The sequence below is a fragment of the Balearica regulorum genome, chromosome 5 (assembly GCF_011004875.1).
Source record: "Balearica regulorum gibbericeps isolate bBalReg1 chromosome 5, bBalReg1.pri, whole genome shotgun sequence".
Lineage (NCBI taxonomy): Eukaryota > Metazoa > Chordata > Aves > Gruiformes > Gruidae > Balearica > Balearica regulorum.
Window position 1 is genome coordinate 17,765,915 of NC_046188.1, and position 23,730 is coordinate 17,789,644.

At 42.4% G+C, this 23,730-nt stretch overlaps 2 protein-coding genes across 7 annotated transcripts in view; one reads left to right on the top strand and one right to left on the bottom strand.

Moving 5' to 3' along the window:
• ITPK1 (inositol-tetrakisphosphate 1-kinase) overlaps positions 1-23,730 on the top strand; it is a 154,576-nt gene that overhangs the window by 57,631 nt on the left and 73,215 nt on the right. For all 6 annotated transcript variants that reach the window (XM_075753666.1, XM_075753667.1, XM_075753669.1 and 3 more), the window contains one exon: positions 19,086-19,211. In XM_075753666.1, the coding sequence (XP_075609781.1) occupies positions 19,086-19,211 (126 nt within the window). The remainder of the gene's footprint in view (positions 1-19,085; positions 19,212-23,730) is intronic.
• Positions 1-23,730, bottom strand: part of SLC24A4 (solute carrier family 24 member 4) — a 410,963-nt gene that overhangs the window by 4,187 nt on the left and 383,046 nt on the right. The gene's annotated exons all lie outside the window — the stretch shown is intronic.

The window sequence follows — 23,730 nt, forward strand, 5'->3', positions numbered from 1 at the left end:
TTAAAGCAAGTATTAATAAATAAATAAATAAATACCAACCTTAATAAATAAATAAATACCAACCAACCACTTGCTGGCTTTCCACTTCTTTCCCCTGCTATGTTATGAAATGCTTGAGACATTTTCTGCCACTCAGAGGTTCCCATTGCAGTGTGTATAATCATCCTGCAAACTCTGGGGAGTGTTTCAAAGGGTTCACATGCACTCTCAGGAAAATACTCTTTTCACAAAATATCATTTGGGCATCTGCTTTGTTTTGAGATCTGCCCTTCAGGGTTTCCATGCAGTATTGCAGGCTGATTCAGATGAAACCTTTTGCATGTCAATTCATTTTCACTCTCAAGTGAATTTGGCAAAACTATGTTGGCTTTTTTTTTTTTTTTCATCCTTCATTTTCCTGCTTCTCCTAAAGAAAACTTAGTCGTTTCCAAAAAGGTTCTCAAAGGGCATTCATCTAACTTGTCATCTTTTATTCTTATGTATTGCATTGGTCCTGGGAGTAATCCTCCAGCTGTAGCGTGGTGCTATTTTATCCCCCCGAGTGGCATCCCCAGCTGCTGCTTGCCTCTGGCAAAGAAGACAAATGGTTATTGTGTTCTGGAGCCATGCCAGGTCTTCTGTGTCTCCGCTTGGTCGGTATTGTTGTGTTTTATTTAGGATCTAGCAGTGTTTGAATAACACTGGTTTATTTTGAGCCCTTCCTTCTCCATCTCCCCTTTCCCCCCTATTGATTTTTTTGTTGAGAGACCTGGACTTATTAAAGAGAGACAGCCTGGTCTGATGGGCTCTTTAGTAACCGGAGAATAATATCCTTTGGGCTATTTTTCCTTCCTTATGTTTGAGGTTTTATTATTAATGTGAGGAGAATGTCTAGGCTTCCATATACATTTCTGAGATTATTTTCGTCTTTAGTTAAACTGTCTGGTTCAGAAGAGGAATTTTACCAATTTTGAGCAAATTGTTGCACTTGAATTTCACTTAGGAGAGTGTGAATAAGCAACTCAGCCAGACTTTTATATACGCCTTCCAATATTTGTTTCAGAGCAAACACACCCTCATCAAAATCAAATGACTTCTCTCTTTTTTCTATCCACGCTTAACCCATGTCTGCAACGCTCACTTCCTTTGACGATGCAAACAAAGCTTCAGCCGTGGTCCCTCTGTCGCTGCTCTGAATAGCAGCTGACTTCACAGGACTGTTCCGCTCGCTGCTGCAGGTTGGTTATCCCGCGCACACACACTTGTGTAACCCCCTTCCTTGAAGAGCCTGTGCTACCAGAGCAGTGACACGAACCACATGGGCAAGGGGTTTGCACAAGCGGCTCTCACTCAAGGCAAGCGCACTCCTATCTTCTCTAGCCAGGCCTCATTTAGCAGCCTTAGCCATAAGTAATGACGTGGCCTAGCTAAGGGTGTGATTAGCAGATAGTCCACTCATTTTCTTAGGAAATTGGGAATTTCTCTAGGCCATCTTATTAGCCATAAATTAGGGAAATTGTTTCTGTGCCAGTGTTAGGGTGTATTTGGTCAGTGTATTTTTAAGTATTCCTTGAAGGATGTGAAAAGCTTTGAACAGCTGAAATAACTGGAAGAAAAAAATGGAAGAGGGAAAAATGGAATGCCAAAACTCAAGATCCATCGATATTGAAATGAGTTTTCTTCTTCTAAATTGCACAACTGAAGATGTCACATTGCCATAAATATGCTAAATGGAGTTATAAGTTTACTGTCTCCATGTCTTTCCATGTTAGAAGAATGTCTGTGTATGGTTGTGTAGAGATGGAAAGGGGACTTCCAAAGAAAGCTTTGACGTTTACCCAAACAACAGAAATACCTGGCATATACCAGCCAGATGTTTCAAAATATTTTCACTTCTAGTTTTAACCCTATAGTGTAATTTTAAATCTGTGTTTAGCAGCAGCTTGAGCTCAAATTTGGAAGATAGTCTGTAGACCAGTCCTGTGGGCTGACCCCAGCCAGCAGCTAAGCCCCCAGCTGGTCTCTTGCTCAGGTGGGCTCAGCCGTGCCAGCCGTGTCCCCTTGCAGCCTGTCGCCCACCCCAGCCACAGGCTGCAGGGCAGCCTCAGAGGCAGATCGGGCCTGGGCACTGCGTGAGTGCTGATCAGCAATAACTATAACATGGGTGTTTTATCAACACTGGGATTGTCACCAGATTAAAGCATGGCGTCATACAGGCTGCTGTGAAGAAAATTAACTCTATCCCTGCCAAACCCAGTCCAACCAGTCACTGTCCCAAATGGCCTGCTTTTTCAGAGATTGGTTCCCACTGTCTTGCCGAAGAAGGATTATTTGATAGCTGTGCTTAATGGTGTGAAGCTTTGTCACAGGGAAGCAGCTCCAAAACCTTCAGTGTCCTTGGAGAGCTGGTCAGAGCGTGGGGACCGCAGGATAGGGTTCTCTCCCTCTCTTTGAGAACTTCCACTGCAAAAAGTTGCACTTCAGAGTCATTTAGCCCCATGGAGTGTTTCTCATAGGAGAAAACAATAAAGTTGTCCATAAGTGAAACAGGATGTCGTGTAGACCACTTGAATATTACAGTTAGCAAGTAACCGGTGTTGAGAGATGTTTTTGCACTTCTAATCAACCACAGGAGAATGAGTTAGCTTACACTATTGCCATGCAGTTGAGAAGTACTAACAGACTCTGCTCCTGGCTATTTGCAAAAGTGGAGTAAACAAGGAATGCTAAACACACCACTGTAAAAACCTACAGGATCCTTGAGTTTGGCTGATGGTCCAGAGCCTTGAAAATCTCAAAGAGTTGAGACCTAATCAAAGATTCTGGGTGTCATGTCTGTTCTTGTAAGGCTTACAGCTGCTGTAGCTTCATAAGCATCTCTCTGATGTCCTGATCCAGTATTCAAACACCAAGTAAAATGGGCTAATGATAAAAATTCATGGTGGAGGAAATAACTTGGAAGGGCTTAAATGACCTCCTGGATGGTGAACTTCCAGATGTGAGAGCACAGACCTATGAATGCAGGCACTGCAGCTTAAAGGAAGCCAATGCGCTAGAACTAATAAAGGTAATGCTGGTAGTAATGGGACAGAAGACAAGCCTTGTCAAGGTGAGCATGATGCCTTGGAGCATAGTTTATTGTGGTTTAGTTAAAACATCGCAACTTGATCAGTTACAATCCTAGTATTTTTCCTCTGAAATGCTGCTGCGATGTAGCAGGGCACTCCCAGCACCTGCAACCATGGCCAAACTGGCCCCACAGTGGGTCAGTAGGAAGCAGATATGGAGGATGCCTTCATTGTTTTTCAGTCTGTGTGTTTGAGGATTTGGCTTAGAGTTCAACACTTCAGGACATACATGTAGATCCTGCAGCGCTTCCTGTTTGCTAGCAGTTATATTTCACTGCAACGTAGATCTTGTACACATTAGACACTGTGCATAGCTGCAGTTGTGTACAAGGCACCTCTGGTTTTGCATGTAGGTCTCTTCCTTTCCTCACACCACCTCCCACACACCCTGCCTCTTGCTTCCATGCGAATAGGAAGAAGTAGAGAGAAATAATGATAAATTGCTGTTTATTAGCACAGCTATGGAAAAAATTTCTTTACTAATGCAACGTATGGCCGAAGTTTCCTGACACAAGCGGCTTTCTGATTCATAGTTCTCCAACATCCCCTGTTCCAGCGCTGACAAGTCGATTATTTCCTCCCACCAGCAGATGTAGACAGGAACAATTGGAGCTGCGATAACATTATCTTTAATAGGGGCCAGCTGGGTCACACACCTCGCTCTTTCCTGTCTCTAAACAGCAGCGAGGGATGGCCCCGCGGGCTGTCAGCGGGGAGTCGTGGCCACGCGAACTGACTGAAGAGGAGGGAGATGCCAGTTCGGCAGTCATCCGCTGCCCAAGATGGATGGAGGGAAATAAAGGGGGCTTGTAGAGAGAGGCAAAGCAGCAGAGAGGGAAGTCATGGACAGAAAACTTGAAATGCTCTTTTTAATCTTTCCAGTAAAGTGCAAATCAGGAATTGGACGGCTCTGGATCAATTGCCTTCTGGTGGGAGTCCCTGGTCGAACGCGGCCATGTTCACATTGCAACACAGCTTAGAGGAAACAGCCTTTTGAAATTGCCTTTCCAGCTCTTGCTGGGAAGCAGTTAGCTTTTTTACACTGCTGCAATGCGCAGGGTAACCTTCATCTGCAGGAACTCTTTTTGCTAGTCACTGGAGGTTTTTAAGTCAGTTTCTCTGTGCTAGTGGATTGAGCAGGTACAGTATGTCAGGGGATGCAAAGGGGGCAGACTCTGCTGGTTTATTACAGCATGGTCATTACAATGCTCATTAAATAGAAGTTTTCCCTGAAGTTTCATGAAGCTGATTCTGATGTGACTGTTGCCAGAAATTAAACTGCGAAGTTTGTTCGCATCTTTTGCTTTCAGTAAAGAAAGGATTTTTCATTTGGAAATTAAGATTTGTCCTGAAAGTTTCAAGTGTGAGTGCACCTGAAAGGTTTCAAGATATTTTGCTTAGACTAACAGTGAAGACCAAACAGTCAGTCAGGAAGCGTGTGGCAGGGGTTTTGTCATCAAACAGGCTCTTTTTTTCAATTGTATGTGAAAACTTCTGGGTGTGAAAGCTCTGCCAGCAATGATACATGGTTTCAGTTTTTTCCTGCTCAGACAACTCCGAGATGACTGCTTATGGTGAGGTGCTTGGCTCCTGAGTGTGGGACAGGCAGTCCCGCGTGTGTTCATGTCATAGCTCAAAGTGCTAGTGAATTGATGTCAGTTAACTGCATCGTAATGGTTTCAAGCCCCCTTTGCTCCCCAAAATGTAGATGTTTAAATACTACAGTAGCAAGAAATGTGTTTGTGTATGTTACACTTTTTTTATGAACAAATTTCTTCCTGGCCAAGGGTCTAACTCCAGCTGAGATGCCCCTCTGTGAATGCTATTCTGTAGTTTAGTAGTTTAGTGTGTCCTCGCTGACCATCTGGAAGCTGCGTAGCCACGTTTATTTAGGTGCAGTGTCGCACAGATACTCCTGTTTTGCTGTATCTATGTGTGGTCAACCTGGTAGATGGAGTCAAGTAGCCCTTTGGAGAAAAGGCAGGAAAATTTTGGGGGTTTGGCTGTTTTAGAAGTGACTTTATGTCCCTCCAGCAAACCAGGAATTGGAAAAAGGGATGTGAAATCTAGCAATGACAAAGCTTTGTAAATGTTTATGGCAAGTTTTTCTAAAGTGGAAGCAGCAGGATGGAAGAAAATGCAAAGGCACGAGTTGGGTTTTTGAAATGGGCAGTGGAAGTTGAATTTGTGGGTGGATGAGGGGTGAGAGAGAATAAGCTCAAGAAATTTGACAGTGAACAGGGGAGGGCTTCCCTCTGAGCCAAAAGGAGGGAGACATGGTGAGGGATATGAGGAATCTGGAAGTTCTGGATTGCAAGAGTGGGGGGAGCTTGAGAGAACTAATGATGTCTTCTAAACAGTGGGCCTGGGGGCTCAATGATGATATTGTTCAGAGACTGACAGAAGGGGGGAGCTCAGAGCTAACTGGGACAGGAGCAAGAGCAGAGGCTGAGGGAAGAGCCAGAGGTAGAAAAGCAGAAACTAGGATGAGCTTGAGGTTCAATTACAATGAACAGCAGAGCTGAGGGAAGAAAGAACAAAGTGTCGAAAGAGAGACTGCTGGGGACATCTCGGGGAGCCGGGCTCAGCCCTCTCTGACAGTTGGCAGGATGTGTCTTGCCCGGGTGAAGGCAGCGCAGAAGAGATGCCAAGGTGAAATTGGGAAGGAGTTTGAGCTACCCCAGTGCAAAAGAGTGGAGAAGGAAAGAAAGTGAGAGTAAATGAAACATCATCTGAACTGATAGATGAGAAGCAGCAGAGGGAGGTAGGAAATTGTTAGGGCATCTTGACAGACAGCTGAGTGATGGTCAAGACAAGTGTCTTGATATCAGAGCTCAGGGAGACAGTGCATGCAAACATGCTTTGAAAACTAGGTTATCACGTGAGACCTTCTAGGAGTCTATCTGGTTTTCTCTGTCATGATATTACAAGCTACACAGACAGGCTTTTCACACTTTAGATGTGTTCTTATATTTTAACTATCTTCCTTCTTCCCATCTTTGCCTGTTAAAATTAGTATGAATGCTAAGGATGGGATTTGGTGTCTGTGGAAGACATACCAACAATTTATAGATTCCATTTTCTGAGGATGTTGTACCTGTTGCTGTGACAAGAACGTTTGAGATTCCGGTAAACAGAGTTGAGTGAGAAGTAAGAACTACGATTTTAGCTGTTCTTTTTCTAGCTCATTTAATTACTGTTGCATTCACCGTCTTCCCTGAATAGGAAGTCATTTTCCTGTTCACTTGAGCCTTTCAAACAGTGAAAGGGAAAAGAAAATGAATAGTAGTAGCAGGTAATGTCATTTTAAAGCCCAAACAATCAGATGGTAGGCTTGGGAGATAGCACCTGAAACTATTATTAACCAATTAAAATGAAGTTCTGACCTAATTTTGTGTCACTGATATTCCTTTAAGTCAGTGCAGCCATCTTAGCGAGAAAAGGTATCTGCAGGATCCTTGCAGAAGTCCGGTGAGGCCTGGGTGCCTTGCCAAGGAAGGAGCTACAGTTTCTTTCTCCATCTGGTGAGGAAGGCTTGTCAGTCAAGGTGGGTGAGGAAAGAGTCCAGAATTAGGGAGCACGCCAGACTTGATTTACAACTCAATGACAACATGCCTGCTTCTTACTGAGTGATGTTTCTGATAGTCTTTTTTTAATCTTTCCTGTGTGCTGCTCACTTAGTGCTCTCCTTATGATAGAAGTGAAATGTGAGTTTGAATAATTTGAAACCTGAGATTTTTCTATTTGATCTCTGTTGCTGCACCTCCTAGTTCTTTTGTTCCTAAAAGAATATTTAGGGAACTCCTGGACCATACGTGTTCCTGGGCAGCAGATTTCTCTTTATACTGTGCGCCCCAGAACGCACATCTATAGCATAAAGTAAAGCAGTACTCAAGTGCAGCAGCAGTATTTATGATTATAGTAAGGTTTTTCTTGCCAGAAAGTGGTTAACGCTAAGAATCTGCAGTAGCCCAACTGCTCCTGTTTGTAGATTTTAAGGACCAATGACTATGGGATGTAAGTGTGGAAGGGATTTTCTAGGCTCTTGAGCCTAGAACTTACAAAGTTTGGTTGAATTCTTAAGCATTTATTTTCATTTTGAGTTTAAATTTCTAGATACGGATGCCCTAAACTGGGTGCAGCTGTTCCATGGGGGGTATCAGTAGTGCTTTCTATACTAGCTTGACTCTTACAAACCTCGCCCAAAATACCCTCATCCTGGTGAAACTGAATTTATCTTTGTCACAGTTGTAGTTCAGCAACCCTACTAGCATCTTTCCCTGAACACAGGGCAGATTTTTTTTGCATCATGGGTGCAACTACATGTAGCCTTTCATTTTGTATTTAGTCATGTTTTCCTGTTTCTGATTCTACCTTCTGCGTGATACTTCTGTCTGTGTGGTGGTGTCAGTTACACTTCTGTGTAATTATTAAGGTCTATCAGTAATCTACCTACTGTGCTAAGACCAGTAATGAAGATACTAAATAAAACGGTCACAAGACTAGTGCCTGAGGAATGCCAGTAGTGCACCCTCTCTGGTTTGCCACTGCTGCTTTCACTGTGCAAGCCATTGTCGTCTTCTCTTTTATTTAGCTCTTCGTTCACCTTGCTGTTCTTCTGTTGCTCCTTGTCTGTCTTCAGTTTGCCTGACTGCAGGCTTTACTGAAGTCTGAGAAAATAGCTGCATTTTCTTTGTCTAGAGAATCAGTGGTCATACAGCGAGTTAGATGGGTTTGATCCATCTTTCATAGACTCATGTCATGTTTTAATACTTTTTTTTATTTACCTCTGGAGAGCTGATTATTTTTCAATATCTTCAAATGTGCTGAAATGCTTGCAAAGTCCTAGGTCAGATGAACAGTCAGTAGCTGTCATTTTTCTCCCTCATATTCTTTCCCTAATATAGTTGGGAGGTTTTGATCCTTGGGAAGCACTCCATAATGGGTACAGTTCTTCAGAACCCTTGTATCACCATCCTATGATTTCCTGTGCCACATTTTGGTTAACTGGATTTTGTTTTCTAGAGTATTTTGGTTTGTTTTTTTTTTTTTTTTTTTTTTAAGTATCCAGTTACGGGAGAGAGGCAGCTTCCCCTCCCCTCAGCACATTAAACTCTTCAGAGTCATCTGATGTCTGTGCCACTCCACTAGGCTCCCTGTGACCAGGCATGTTTCAGGTGCAATTCCTCATATCCTTGAATATGAATGTAAAGCAGGCTAGATGAATTTAAAACATCCAGGTATTTATTCATTTCTCTCTGACTGCAAGGAGAAGCCTGAAATTACAGTGTAGTTACCAACTCCTTTAAATGATATGAAGTGAATCTCACTCTGAGTTCTGGCTTTGACTGCTGGTACCCATTGAGATATCTGTACCCATCTTTGTTTACCAACTTGCCTTGCTCCCGTGGTCAGCATCTTTGTTCTTACTGAAAACTGAGGCCAAATATCTGTATAAAATTTGAGGCAATTCCTATTTTATCTTTAATATTACACCTTCATTTGCTGCACAGAGATCTCAATTTTATCTTGCTTTTAATGTATTCCCGTGATATATTTCACTATTTGGCATGCCTGCAAGAAATGCCAAGCATCCTTTATGGTCAAATCCTTGAGCTTTTCACAGCTCAGCAGTCTTTACTAATTACTTCCTTTAATTTATCAATTTGTCATCCTGAGATCATAAAAAAAAATGCTTGAGCTGGACACCATTTTGTCCTGTAATTTAAACTACCCCAGCTTGATGTAGTATTCTTTGTATTACTAAATTTTATGTTAGTTTTCCTGCTTCAGAATAGCTGGGCCATAACCTCAGTCCTAGCATTTGTTCTCCTGAGTTTAGGAATCTAATCTCCCCTAATGATACAGTTCCTCTTGTTTTCATTCTCATTACTGCCTGGCAATGTCCAAATAATACTGTGGGATTGTCAGACCTCCACAGCACAGCAAAAGGAAGACTTTTTATCACTTTCGTTTAAAGGGAATTTTACCTAAAATGTTCTGCCTGTGCCAGTGTTCTCTGTATGTGTTGGGCAGGTGCTGTGGTGAAGACAATTCACCTGGGTGGGAAAGGATATCTGATGCATGGTTGAGCCATGGAGCACTTGTGAGGACTTTGTCAGACATGGTAGAAAGTAAAAAGCAAAGATACCTTGCAGTTGCTGAAAAACAAACTGTTGGCCATCACTATTGTGATCACCTTCTGTGTGCCAGGGTGTTTGCTGAAGCAACGAGTCAGACCCGCTGGGCTCCTCTTCCTCATGTTAGAGCCTTGCCTGTGTCCCAGCCACTTTCTCCTGGCTTCACTTTCTACTCCTTTCTCCAATACCTTCTAGCAGTGCAGCACCTGAGAGGGTGGTCCATGATGGTTGTGATCTCCACTCATGCCCTTCTTCCTCAGTTTGAGAAATCATGGGCTACCTGTTTTATCTTTGTGGCTGTGTTCAATTCAGGCCATTTCAAATGCCTTTAAATTCCTTCCTTGGAAGGAACAGTTTCATCATTTTATCTCACTGAGCAGGGGTTTCAAGGTGAAGTAATGCTTTGTAATTGAAAGGCATCTTCATTCTCCCATAAGTAATACTTGCTGGAACAGGATGGAAGGGAATTCCACAATCTCTTCTATCTCTTCATGGTCTCTCCTCTGATTTCTGCTCATGCAGCATAGGGATGTGATATAGATCAGCTTAAGTGTGGCCTTCTCTTTGTTTAAAAGCAGCCTTACTCATTTTTATTTCCCCCTTAAGGTGTCTAAATCTTTTAAAGCTTTTGTGTTTCTTCCTTGTCGTATTCCAGTGTATTTCTCCCTCCTCCTCCTCCTCAATCCTTTACAATTGCAAAAACATTACTAGCTACACAATGTCCATAAGTGACACTATAAGAATATGCTTGGATGAAGGAGGATCTTTTGTTAACAGAAATATGTTTCAATTTTGTTTGATTTTTCAAAAGGGATCCCAATTAGTTTAGGCAGGGGGCAAATAAAGAGCATAAAAATTTTCTGCCCTGACAGCTATTGGTCTCTCCACATGTATTTAAACTCCCTAGTACTCAATAAAGACCACAAACTTTCAGTGAAGCCATGAGCAGACTGGATGAAATGTACTTTGAGTGCTACCTGTATTTGCTTACAACTCAGCATCATCCAGAGTCTCTTGAGAAAGGGACGTGCACCTAGAGACCCAGCTCTCCTGGGGCTAGTAGCTAATAGAAGTGAAGAGTGCTGATGGCCTGGCTGCGCCTTTCTGCTCACCACCTGGAAGCTTTGTTGAAGGGAGAATTACAGCAGAGATGGTGATCGCCTGGGAAGTGCAGCAGTGCACACAGGAGCACCGACTGCTCTTGATGTTTGACAGGTGCTGCTGAAGAATTATCCTTAAGCTGAGCCTGAGCTGTGTGGTGTAAGTCTAGAGCTGAGCTTCCTCTGCCCTTAGGATAAAGGGTGGTAGCCAGGCTTTCTGGGGGATGTTTCTTATATATCAGCTTTTCTACTTATCTAATCCCCCAGCCAAAGGGAGGGAGGTTATGCAGTGCATATGTACATGGCTCCAAGAGAAACTTTCAGAAGAACACGTTTGCTTCATCTTAACTTTCTCTGTATCCAGTAGTTATTTAAAAAAAAAAAAAAAAAGTATTTGTAGTACTCTCAGATCTTGATATTTTGAATGTTTATATGATGTTATAATTAAGCACTGAAAGCTTCTGAGAAGTGAAGTGCACCCCTCTCGCCCCCTCCCTTTGCTTACCCAGGCTGTATTGGCTGAAGTGCTGCAGCATTTCTGAATTCTGGATTAATTGGAGTGTTCTCCATGGATAATTTCTCCATTCCACTCGTCCTTTAATGTCCGCTCTTCTACAGGATTGATTGAGCTGTCAGTTCAATAACTATGCTAGATCTGACCCACTTTGCTCAAAGAAACATTAAAAATCTTCCTTGTAAAGTCTTTCTAGTCTTTCTGGATCTGATCTGCTCATTCCAAACCTTTAAGTTCAAGAAGTGAGCCAGAAATTTTGTGAGCTACTTTGTAATTTTCCCATGCCTTCCACTACTGGGATTACCTATATAGCCTTTTAATCTAATGCATGTGAGCATGATCTTTTTGATGGTTACAGAAAATAAAGCAAGGCAGTCTCAGCAGTGGGTGACACCAACTGCTCATTTTCATGGGTTCTTGTTTTTCTGTAACTTGCTTTCCTCCTTTGGAGCACTAGTCCTCCCATGTCACACATTTTCTGTTCAACTTTTCTCCTCTGCTAATCTCTGGATTTGTTCTGCTGCCCTTCCTAATCCCAGGAGCATTGGTGTCCTCAGGAGACACCCTTGGCAAGAAGCTTTTTTGGATTTGAGTAATATCGATTATTCCTCCTGCAGTGATGGAAAAATCAGCAATTGTCTTTCAGACCGTCCCTGAGCAAGACTGAACTGCCTAACCACTTGCCTACCAAAACCTGCTCACTGCAGTCCAGCCCTAATGGGACATGAGCTCTCAGTTTAATGTTGTGCTGAGAAACAGCCATTCCTGCATCTTTGCAAGTTCTGGAAAGAACTTTCTGCAGCTGCCAAAGTATTGTACAGGAGAGAAGGAGATAAGCCAAGCCAAGTTACAGGGTTTTTTGCACTGGGCTGTAAGTTGAAAACAATATGGTAACAAAGTTCCAGCCTTGGGTAAAAAAAAAATCTCTGCTAAAAAGAAAATCATTGCTGTGAAGAGCTTTAGCCATACCCCAAAGATGGGATTTCTTCATTTGCTTTTAAAGAAGTGGGCAAAACTTGGTGCTAACAGGAGGGGTGATGCTCAGGGGAGGTTTATATGCCAGGATCAGAGGAGAGCAGGGCAGTGGGAGAGGTTTGAGTAACTGAGATGCAGTAACTTGTCCCAGTGTTGTTCTGCACCCTGAGTAGGAGTCGCGATTCACTGTCTGTCACTGTTATTGCACAGGCGACAGCAATGCTGGCTCACTGTTTGCTTCTGTGCAAGGGTGCCGAGGAGGCTGGGGGGGGGGGGGCGATGCTCACCAAGGTCCAGAGGGATTGCGTGACTGTAGGGCAAGCCTTGAATGCACAGAGGCTAGTTATTTTACGTAGTGGTTGGGCAAATGATCCATAAATAGTGTCTGCGTGTGTTATACACGTAGTGTAAAAAAAGCTATGAGATTCCTTTGACCTCATTTTATCTGGAATACAGCTAGAAGTGAGAACTTCCCAGACGTTTTGGAGATCATACCTAGCTTCCAGGGGAGTGGCAGCCTGTGACTCCTGAAAATGTGCTCACACATACTCTCTGGCAGCTTGTGCCAAACAGAACGCAAAGTAATCCGCTCTGGCACCAGCACAAGAAAATGCAAAGAAACCATCTGTTAAACCTAGAATCTTCTCCTCTGTTGTTAAAGTTTTGGTATCTGAGAAAATGGGAACCCAGCAAGGCTTCATAGTTTATGCTGTGCTGCTCCTCACCTTTAGTCCTATCTTGCTGCTTGGGATGTCGCTGGCACCTGAGATTCTAAGCAATGTATCCCAGTGTGGGACACACTTTCCTTCTCCTTTGGTGGTTCCTTTAAAACTAAGGTAGCAAAAGATAACCTGTAGAGTTAGCATCCTGTAGTGGTAGAAAGGTAAGCTCTTCAGCTTGTCTTCAATTTCCTTGGTTCCGAGAAGACTAACAAAAAGGTAGGGTATTTTCAAGCTGCGTTTCCTTCCTGCTTGGGAAAGAGTTCCCCTCCGATGTGGCGGCTGTTACCGATGCTGCGATGCTCTCTCCTCTTGTCAGTGTGAGGGGAGAGCCGAGCAGGGGAAGTCTCCTCACCGCAGCGGATTTCCTTTCTCAGATTGCCGCTGCAACAGGACGTGCAAGTTAATTTGGCGCTGGGGAAGGGGGGTGTGGAGGGAGTAAATAGGGCCTCTTGGTGAACTTTTTGCTCTTTCTTTACAGCCTTTGATGTTTGGGTCCGTGTTTGTCCTTTGCGGTGGGACAGAGCTGGTGTTTCTGTCGCCCAGAGGGGTTTATGTTCTCCCTCTGTATCCTTTGGCTCCATTAGCAGCAGCTAGCTGCGCATGACGACCGCCAAGATAATTTTCTTGCTTGGCCAGAGAGATGAGGAGGAGCTCTCTTAAATAGCTAAATGTTCTAATATTTATTTAGTTTGAATATGTGAATATTTTAGGAGCTATGGAGAGCCTGTATATCAGTGAAAAATACCTGGGTTTTGTCTACCAGATCACTCAACATCTTTCCTCATGATATGTTGATGTATGCTTGTCTCCTTCTGTGGGCTTTGACACAGAATCACTCGTGTCAGCTTTGTACTTGCATAGACCTGACCACAGGGTTTGTGGGAGCACCATCCCTGTGGAGAGGCAGGACTGGACTGCTCCTGCAGGATTTAGTTCGGGAAAGGAAGGCACGCTGGTCTTGTTTGGTCCTGTGATTTACCAGAAGAGCAGGCAGATTTTGCACTGCTCTGTTCTGTTGCTGTTGCTCTCTGTGAGTAGGTTTCACATGTATGGATGGACATGCGCAACCATTTCCCTGATTTCTGCCCCACTTTCTTTCAAATGCAAGCACCTTCTCTCCTGTAATTGGACTATCATGCGTATTTTATTTTTTACAGTAAGTTAAAACATTGAACCTGGCACTGTTGATGTTTGCAGCTTCCCTTCCCTCTTCAGAGTGCTTAAGATACTTTTAGAGGCTTTCACCTCTGAGTTTTTTGGGGAGAGAACAGCATTCTCGAATACATCAGCTGCCAGGGTTCAGCTTCTTGAAAACTTGGCTTTCCAACCCAAAGCTCATGGCTTTTTTTCATTATGACTTGTTCAGCTTTGGGCAGCAAAGGTAAACATTGGGGCTGGGGGAAGAAGGGGAGAATTTCACAGGCTTTGTTTTACAAGCCTTTTGATATAAATTCATGTGATGAAGGTAAAGGGTAGAAAGTAGTCCCAGGAGAGGAAAAATGATGACAAATAACCTGGAGGTCTATGTGCAGTGGAGTTTAAGAAGCTGAATTAAGATTGAAGTAAACCCCACATGTTTTGCGGTCAGTGCAACCTTAACTGAGTATCTGAATAACAGACTACAATAGATTTGTGTAGAAAATTCTATATACTGCCTCAGGGGTTGGGGAGCAGAGAGGTTAGGTCAGGCTGGTGCTGTATGTCTGGTTCACAGGGAGGAAAGATGTTTAAATTATCACAAAGGGACTTTTGGACTGTGACTCGTGAAAGTCGCAGAGCATCGACAGGTCCCTACTGGAAAATTGGATGGATTCTTTCCCTTTTGTGGCATTGTTTAAGCTTTCTAGCGCTTGAAATGATAACATCTGAATATTTGGTGGTATCTGCCTGGTGAAAAGGCTCTGAACAAACCTGTCATCTCTGATGATTTTCTCCTTATTTTCATTCACCTCCTTTGGGTGAAAGTTTCATGAGCTTTTTCCACCTGCAGCTAAACAGGATGCTGTGTAGGACACGCACTCCTATTCTGTTGCTCCAAAGCAGCGCATCAAATAAAAACCGAAGTATAGCAAGAACTTGGTGCAGAATCCTGGTGAGTGGAGTTTGTTAGCTGATGGGAGACTGGGAGCAAAAGAGTAGATTTATGAGTCCTTTTTTTTTTAAATGAAAGTATTTTGAGAGAAAAGTGAGGATAAATAGAAATGGAGAGACATATTGTAAATTCCTCTGGGATATAGCAGTGGACAGATCTGTCTTCAGTTCAGAGAACAGAACAGGTTGGTATTAAGATTTCATTTCATGTGCATGATAATCCAAAAACTATTTCTGAATAAGAGCTTTTAAAAAAACACAAATCCTGCTCAGCCAGATTCTGAAATACAGTTGATTATCACATGGACTGGAAACACTGAATAAAACAAAAAATACAAAACTATTTTTAATCATTTATATAAATTATATTTCTTTTTGCTAAATCCAACATTTGCAGTTGTTTGTTGGTTTTTGGTTGTTGGGTGGTTTTTTCTTCTGAGTGAACGAATCCAGATTTTTTTTTTCACTTGGACATAGTTTTATTTTTAAACACAGCTTCCAGAAATGCATGCGTGTGGGATTGCATTTGGGACCAGTGGAGAGCTGTGGCACTCTGCCAGGCGCTTGCCCTGTCCCTGCAATATAGATGGATTGTCAGTGTTCTGGAGAAAAACAACCCCAAAACTTTAAACAAATTATGCTTAATGGAAATAAACTTTTTTTGCTCTCCTGTGCAATGATTTGGATAATGCGCCAGCTGTGTGTTTCTGGAGGGTAGAGAAAGGGGAGAGGAGGGCAGAGATGGAGCTCTGTGTGCCTGTAACTTGCTTTCCAGTGGATGCTCTGGGAAGTCTAGGGGGGGAAAACTGACATTTCTAAGCTTGGAGCATTTTTTAATTCCCAGCCAGTCTTTCTCTTAGCAGGTGAGCAGGCTAGCTGCAGCCAGCTGTGATAAGAGCATTTATCTAGGGGTTGTTTTCTTCCATATATGGATTTGTCAGAGCTGGCAAGGCATATGCCTTGGACCTGACATTTTCTGTGTACAGCTTTGACGTCATCTTTCATGTCATTCACCTGAGTTTTACAGGGTTTTGGTGGTAAGTGAAAATCCCATGAAACCAATACCTGGTTGTTTGGGGATTTTTTAATATAAAAAAGGGCAAGCAGAGTAGGCTATAGCCTGCTTCACAGAAGAAAAGGCACCATAGCCATATCTCTCCGTTTTTTCAAGCTGGTGCTGATAAATCTTTTCTCTCACTTCTGTTGCTATGGTGTTAGTTCTGTGCAAAAACAAACCTTTGGGTGATCATGTCAAATGCAAAGATCGTTTGGAGAGAGAGATGCTGAAAGAGAAGGGAAGTAGGAGGGCTCAAATTCCAGCTGATGACAAACAATGAATCAGTGTTTGTCTCAGCAGAGGGCTATCAGAAATTTTGCACTCTACTTTCGCTTACTTCTGCTTGGGTCTGATACTCCACTTGAAAAGGCTTCTTTTTTACCCCTCAAATATTTTTTTTTCCCCTTCTTTTTCTTTTTCTTCTACTTTTACTTTTTTTTCTTCTTAGTATATAAAAGGAAGGTGAATCTCTTCCAAATTCTGCACAGCCCAGGAATATTTGCTTTCCGCAGCATGGTCCAGAACACAGAGAACTTATTCTTGCAAATGGTTTGATCCTCCCATCCACAAAATACTGGATCAAATCGTGAAGGTTTATGTGGTTGAAATGTACCTGCTCTCTTGCTGAGCCAATTGAAGTGGTCATTGAACTTCTTACCGGAGGAGCTGCCTTAGCGTGCTGTCATTTCTAGCATTGCTTTCCTGGTGAAGGGAAAGTAGAACACTGTTGTGGGGGCCCTTTTTAAAACTTTCCAATGTGCAAAGTGGGTGCATTTTGGTTTCATTCTCAAAATACGCCAGTTGCTTTTAACTGGCACAACTGTTGTGAAGAAGTTATCTTGCCCAGATGTCTTATGCTTCTGGAAAACACTGTGCTGAAAATGCCTGGATATGCCTTGAAGGCTTATTTCTATTCTTGGGTCAAGGCTGAAAGGGAGAACTGTTTTCCTGTGTTCTGAATGTTTCTGTGCAGATTGAGCTGCAACTGCAGGAAGAATGTGGAGAGGTAACCAATCTAAAATACTTACCCGCTTCTCACTGTTTTTCAAACGAAGTCCTGAAAATGGATTAATTCACGTTTTTGTACCTTGGCAACTGGGAACTTTCTGACCTAATTAAATGGACCCTTTGTTTTGCTGTTTCCTTCCAGATGTGATAGGCAGTTGAAACAACCTCGGGAAAAGCAATGTGGTCATCTTTGTTTTAAGGATATTAACAGATTTTTCTGGAACTTGGTTGCAGAAGTAGATCGTGTCCTTCCCTGTCCTTAGCCAAGCGGCAGTTCACTTCTCTTAATTTTACAGACACTTATACTTGCCCCTAGCCTTCATGCTGCACTACTTGTGGGAGTAAAAACGTAAGTGCTAGGACGGCCAGGCCTTCTGTGGACTGCTTCACCCAGCCACAGCTTACTGATCACCGAGCATTCACATCAAGTCTGTCTTGCTTGTCTTTACCATTGCATGATCTTTGCATGTAGAGAGTCTGCTGCCCACCTGTGAACAGTGCCTCTGTTAGTCTCCTTGGAAGTCAGATGCACAATATGTTTTCCAGATGTACTAGAATCTATGTAAGTACTTCAAAGATACCACTAGAGCCTCAACCTGTAACTGTTGGCATATAGTAGTGGGCAAGCAAAGGTGGTATCTGTTGGGAAGAATTGGCAGTCTTTCCGTTTGCTTTTGTGCCATGGGTAACTTAGTTATTCTGCTCAAGTAAGCTCAGCCTAGATTAGAGTGCCTACGCAAGAAAAGCAATTCAGCTACATCCATCAGTTAGATTAGCAACTAGCAAATTATTATAAGGCTGCTAGATCTCTGCTGGTTTAACTTTATTGGTGCTTGAGCTCCAGCCATCCTGTCTTACCGTTACCTTCCTTAAGGCACTCCTTAATTCAAAGCAGGGCCGTTTCTGTAGGGTGGGAAATTTTATTAGGACAAAACTCAAGCTAATGAGACAGTGAAGATTGGCTTTTATCGAAACAGAGCATCAGCAGCCTCTTCTGCCCAGCCCTCCTCTCCCTCCTGTGACCCCCACTGCCTTCTCTGCCAGAGCTGAATAAAAGGGATAGCAGCAGTGAAAAGGAATGCGCATGTAACTGTAAAATCAGATGCTAACTTTAGTTCAGTGAGCACACATCTGTCTGTCATTTCAAAGATGTTCCCAGTTTGAAGTTTACAAGGTTGCCACTGATGCAGTAGATCTCATGATTGGTTGAAGAGCAGTGCTTGATAATGTGGCAGCTTTTGTGCTTTGGGCAGCCCGGTGTGTTGGCTAGAACACAAGCCAGTTCTGGTAGTTATACTGTACAAACTTCAAATCTGGTAAGTAGCTTCATGGGATCATTAAATTTGGTAGGGTCCTGAGGGGTCCATAATACATCAAAAGCAGATTCAACGTGAAATTCAGACTAAGTTGCTTAGGGCTTTGTACAGTCAGGTTTTGAAAACCTTGAAGGATGGAGATCCTGCAGCCTCTGTGGGACTCTGTGCTGCAACCAAACTGTCCTTGTGGTGGTTATTTTTTCCTGATTTAATTGGAATCTCCACAGTTTTGATTTATGTCCTGATAAATCTAACACCTCGCAATGACATTGGCCAATTCTCTTAGTACCCTTGCATGCATCCTGTCAGGTCCAGTAGCCTTCTTTGCATTAAGATTTACTCAAAAGATCCCTAACTCAATCCATTTCCAGTACAGGTGCTTCTTCTGCTCCTTGAACCCTGTCTTGGTACTGGGGACCAAGCCCTGTGATGCATTGCCACCACTTTTGTGCCTTCTCATGCTGTCTGGAGCAGAGTTTCTGCACACTCCACCCCAAATCTTTGTCCCCTATCCAGCTAAGTGCCAAAGTCTGTGAGTGGAGTGCTCTGGGAGCCACACTCCTTACCAGCTAAATAGCTGTCCCTGCAGCAGATGAATTTGCAAATATCCTGAGTCACTTGCTTTTGTGTTACCTGTATTACTGTCCTGGGTGCTGTTTTGTGCAATCGCAAAGGGCACAGCAGGCATTCCTTTTATTAGTGACGATAATCTTTGTTGGCTCATTCCTTTTGCATGTATATGTAAGTACCAGGAAAGAGAGAAATGTTGGCTCAGGGTGGAGAAGCCCAGGAAGGTGTTTGGATGAAGGGTGCTTGCCAATGACTTCACTGCTTTTTCATGGAATTAGATCTACACTGCTGAGAAAGAAATGTCTGAGTAAAGTTTTCTGACATTCAGTGAAATGTAAATTATCAGGTATTTGGGTAACATACCAAAATAAAGACAGCGTGTAAAATAATGCCTTCATTATGGCAACAACACATTGGACGGTGGCAAGGACAAGAACCTCAGATCCCCCATATATTAATAAAAGGCTTCTCTCTGATTCCTTCAGCTTGACCTCACCAAACCCATTGAAGATCAGGGCCCTTTGGATGTGATCATACATAAACTGACAGATGTCATCCTTGAAGCGGACCAGAATGACAGCCAGTCACTGGAGTTGGTTCACAGGTTCCAGGTAAGTGGTTTTTTCATAGTCCTTCTGCATTTCAAGCAGGAGGATGATCTTGGTGCAGTGAATTCAATCTGTTTCCTGTGCAGTTGGTAGGGTTTGATGAAAAGAGCTCCCTGGCTCACTGCTGCCCTGGTACTGGTAGCCCAGCAAAAACGGTTTTGTCAGTCTAAAATGGACTTGCACCTTTGGATAGGTTTTATGTTGTATTGGTAAGGTTAGTAAGAACTGGTTTCCCACCAAATGTTGTCCTGATGTCATTCCAAGAGCACGAGTGCTGTTCACAAAGAGGAGCAGGTGTTTGCAGGGTCCTTTACATGCATCTCTCCACAACAGAAGCCACTGAATTAATTTGGCCCAGTTCTGTCTAGTCTTCCCAGTTCCTGGAATGCTAATTTCTGTAACATCAAGGTTACTGTGAGAAATTCTGTCCTCTAGTGCTGAGAATCCTATTAATTTTTTTTTACTCAAGTTTACATTGAAGGTCAGAAATATGCAAGGCATAGTGGTACAGAGAACTGTTTTCCTAAAGAATTCCTATCAGTAGGCTGAATGCCAATGAAAATGATAAAGCAAGACCTTTATCATTTTAAAAGGTGTTGCTTCTGGTGGATATCTTTTGATCAAAAGTATATTCTTCTCTTTCAAAGAGAAGCAAAATTTAAAAATATATTTTCAGAATTTTATGGAATATGCTTGTGTCAGGTGGAAAAACGGGTCAGACAAATTCTGCAAGTTTGACAACTTTGCTTTCTTGGGAAGTGATGTTCTCTTTGCTCTGCTTAATGTTCTACAACTAGTAATGCAGAAAATATTTTACTTAATGGAGTCAATATTCTCTTTGCTCTATTTACAAAGCGTTTCTGCTTCCTCCCACCTGTGTATTACTCACACAGAGGAGACAAAAAGGTTTGACTTGTGGGTCTGGCCCTCTGGCACCAGTTCTCTGAACAGTAGAGACTATTCATCACTAAGTAGTGCAGGCATCCACTTCCCACACCATTGCAAACTTGTAAGTGTCCAAAGAAGTGTATGGAGAGATGGACTTCAGGGGCTTTCGGCTTGCAGTCTCTCTTTGTTCCAGATGTTAACTAGTTTGCCTTCACAATATATCTGTCCTATTGATGGGAAAAACTGATGACCAGAGCAGCAAAAGGGTGCATGTGTTAAGTTGCTTGCAGCTGATTAAGACTCGTGAGATTCCTCATTCCCAGTTCTCAGGTTATTGCATGCATTCCTGAAGGCCAGGCTTTATAAGGCACAGAGAGAGCAGCTCTGTGTAATATTGTGGCATCTCCCTTGTCCCCTGGAGTACGTGCTGGTAGGGAACTTGTGCAAGCAGTTGTAGAACAACAGTTGGTGTGTTGCAGTACAATTAATATCTAAAACACCTTCCTTTTATTCCTGAGCAAGAACTCTTCAATGGATATGGAATATTTTTAATAAGAATTCCACCTAGTCAGCTTATTTTATTTAATAGCTTAAGGTCACCAGCTGATACTTTCTCAGGTACGGAAGTGAGGTCTGGAGGAAACAGTAGTGAGTACAGTGGATGCATATTCCTAAAGCTGCATTTAACCACCAAGGTGAAGTTTGATATGAAACAAGGTAGAGTACTTTGCAGCTAGAGCCTTAGCTTTGGCTGAGGAATTAGTGGGCTGTTCTTGTGTGTGTGACAGCTGCTGCACTGCTGGAAGGCTGGTAGAAGTAAAATGACCTGCTAAAGCTAAATCCCTTACCGTAATAGATTTCTTAAAGTAACCATAATATGATACCTTCACATTTTCCTGTGTACTTTTGTTACCATTTAAATAACTTAATCCATTATTTTTAATAGGTTAAATATCAAAACTTTGTTTTTGAAGATACATATGTTAGAAAATCTCAGTGAAAATTTGGGTTTTATCTAATGAGTTTGTGGGATAGATTCTGAGAGTAGTGAGAAAGAAGCAGTATTAATGGATTTATTATCCATATATCATTATGGATAAATATCCATTTATTCTTTAGTTCAGGGACTTGCTCGTTGTATCTTTTTTTTGATAGCACTTGGAAAAGAATAATGTCACCTGAATAGAGATGCAGTGGCCAAAAAATGACAACAGAAACATCCCCTTGTGAAAAAATGAAAACCCAATCAAAACTGCAACTACAAACCAAAAACCCAACTCCCCCCATCCAAAGTCTCTCCTAAAATTCTCAAATTCAACAGAGCTATGTAAGTTAAAACATATCAGTGATCTTACAGGATGTATTTTCTTTCAAATGATAATATCAAATACAGCAATATTTTTTAACCACAGACTATATGAGGTGGAATTACTGATTTAAACTTTTAGAAATGGCAAATTGTTATTTTGCATATAACAGTTAATACAGCATAAAAATAAGAAATGTATGTGGGGATATCATTTCCATTTTCTAAGCTTTTGTCAGGAAGAAGGTATTTTATATAGTGCAGCTTGGATTTTTTTCAGAAACTAGGATGTAATTCAGTTTCAGTACAGAATTGTCTACTGCAGAGATCTCAAATTTCCACTTTTTTTTTTTTTTTTTTCCAAAGTGTACAGAGTGACGGGTGCAGGAACAGGAGACCGTAGGCAAAAGCTTTGCAAAACTTGAAGAAATTGTACATTTCTGTCGGGCTTACTGAATCTATTTGCTATCGTCATGCACAACGGCATCAGTTCCTCACCTGGTGCTGTTTCTTCACCCTAGAGGCTAAATCCAACCTGCATGCTTAGGGCTGTCTCCACAGTCCTCAAGAGCTGACAGCAGTTAGAGGAATGCTGTCCTGCATCATGTTAGGCTGTAAGCCTGAATTCGGGGTGGAAGCTGAAGGGCTCTTTTGTTTCAGTGTAAATTTCAGTGATTGCTTGCTCCCAGACTTCTTGAGCCCTCAACCATAACGGGATTGGGATATGGGGGGAGGTTTGAGTCTGTTGACTCAAACCTGGCTAGGTTTGAGTCTGTTGACTATTGTGAAGGCATCAGCCAAACTAATGAGAAAACTGGGTATGCTCCCAGGAGGCTTACGCACTCTGGTAGTCCATGCTCCCAGTGGAAGTTTCTAGAGTTACACGCATCAGAAAGGGCTTCAGAGCCCTGATTTACAGGGATATTCTTATTGGGACAATATTATAACCTTCACTAGTGCTTGCAAATCTTACTTGAGCTGCCTCATTTCAGAGCAGCTGAGAAATAGTTGTATTCAAGTCCCATGGTATGTGGCACTGGGACCCCTCTGGCTATACGCCTGTCCGCAGCTGACACCTCTTAGTGTACGTGCCTCCTTGTCATTCCCGTATTGCTCACTTACCATAGGTTAGGCCCTTCATCAGATTTTGGAGGCAGTGCATTCTGCTTCTGTTTCACCGCAGTTGCTGTTTTCCAAGATGTGATTGTCTGTATCAGTGAATTTACTGAAACATTCCCATGTTTCACAGGCTGGTTAAGTCCTCCTCTGTTAAAACTGTGGAGCAACTTATTGCAAACAGTTTTAAAACATAGCCTTAATAAAAGCTAAACAACCAAACTCATGTTGCCCTAAAATCCTACTTTATTTGAGTATAGCCTTGTGTGCAAGTTTGACAACTCAGCCTTGCCTCTCCTCTCCATCCAATTAGAAATAATAAATCAAGAGTGTTACTACATTCAAGGTGAACCCCTGTTAAAGGAATCTGCATAATAGCATCCCTGTGCTGTGTTGTTTGTTAGGACTCTGCTGCAGCTCTTGCTCTTTGTTAATCTTGGAAATTGCTGAGCTTTGTTTTTAGTGGCCTTTGAAGGAAACCAGTAAGAAACCTTCCCTTAAGATTTAGGGCAAACAAATCTTACTGCTCTCTGTGTTTCCTGACACAGGTCTTCTCTCCCATACTGCTGAGTTCATCTGTATTAACATCACCTGCCCTGTCTCCTGTGCCTGATTTTTTTGTTGGCAGCCTGGCCTTAATCTCATACAGCATGTTCAGTAATGGGTGAGCTATCAGGTCATTGATTTGGATGGAGGATGTGCTTCTTGTGACACGCTAACTAATGTGGAGAGGTGAGAATAGTTGTTAATCCCAGGGAGTCGTGGAGAGTACTGACAGAGGTATTTGATACAGCATGTCAGATTCTTTCTGTAGGATTTGCATAGTGATAAATGGATTTAAATAGCTGCACACCACAAAAGCATTCAGTTACACTAGATATTTTTGCAGATCTGTCTCCTGCCTTCTAAGAATAACAGAGTACAAAAGAGGAAACAAGTTGGACTGGAACACGTTTGGGTTACAGTAAAGAGAAATAACTGTAATCCAGAGACTAGGTGATAGGGTTGAAACTCAGTCTTCTGTCTGTTATCATTGCCACTATTTTGTTGCTGTAGAACACTTACATCTTTCTGTTTCTCAGCTCATCACCACCCTTTCATAAATTGGTCTCTATTTCTTAATAAAGGACTTCATAATTCTCCTGTAAATATCAGTATCCACACAAAAATAATACTGTGGTTCTTCTGAAGCTAATTTGGAGTAGGCTGATG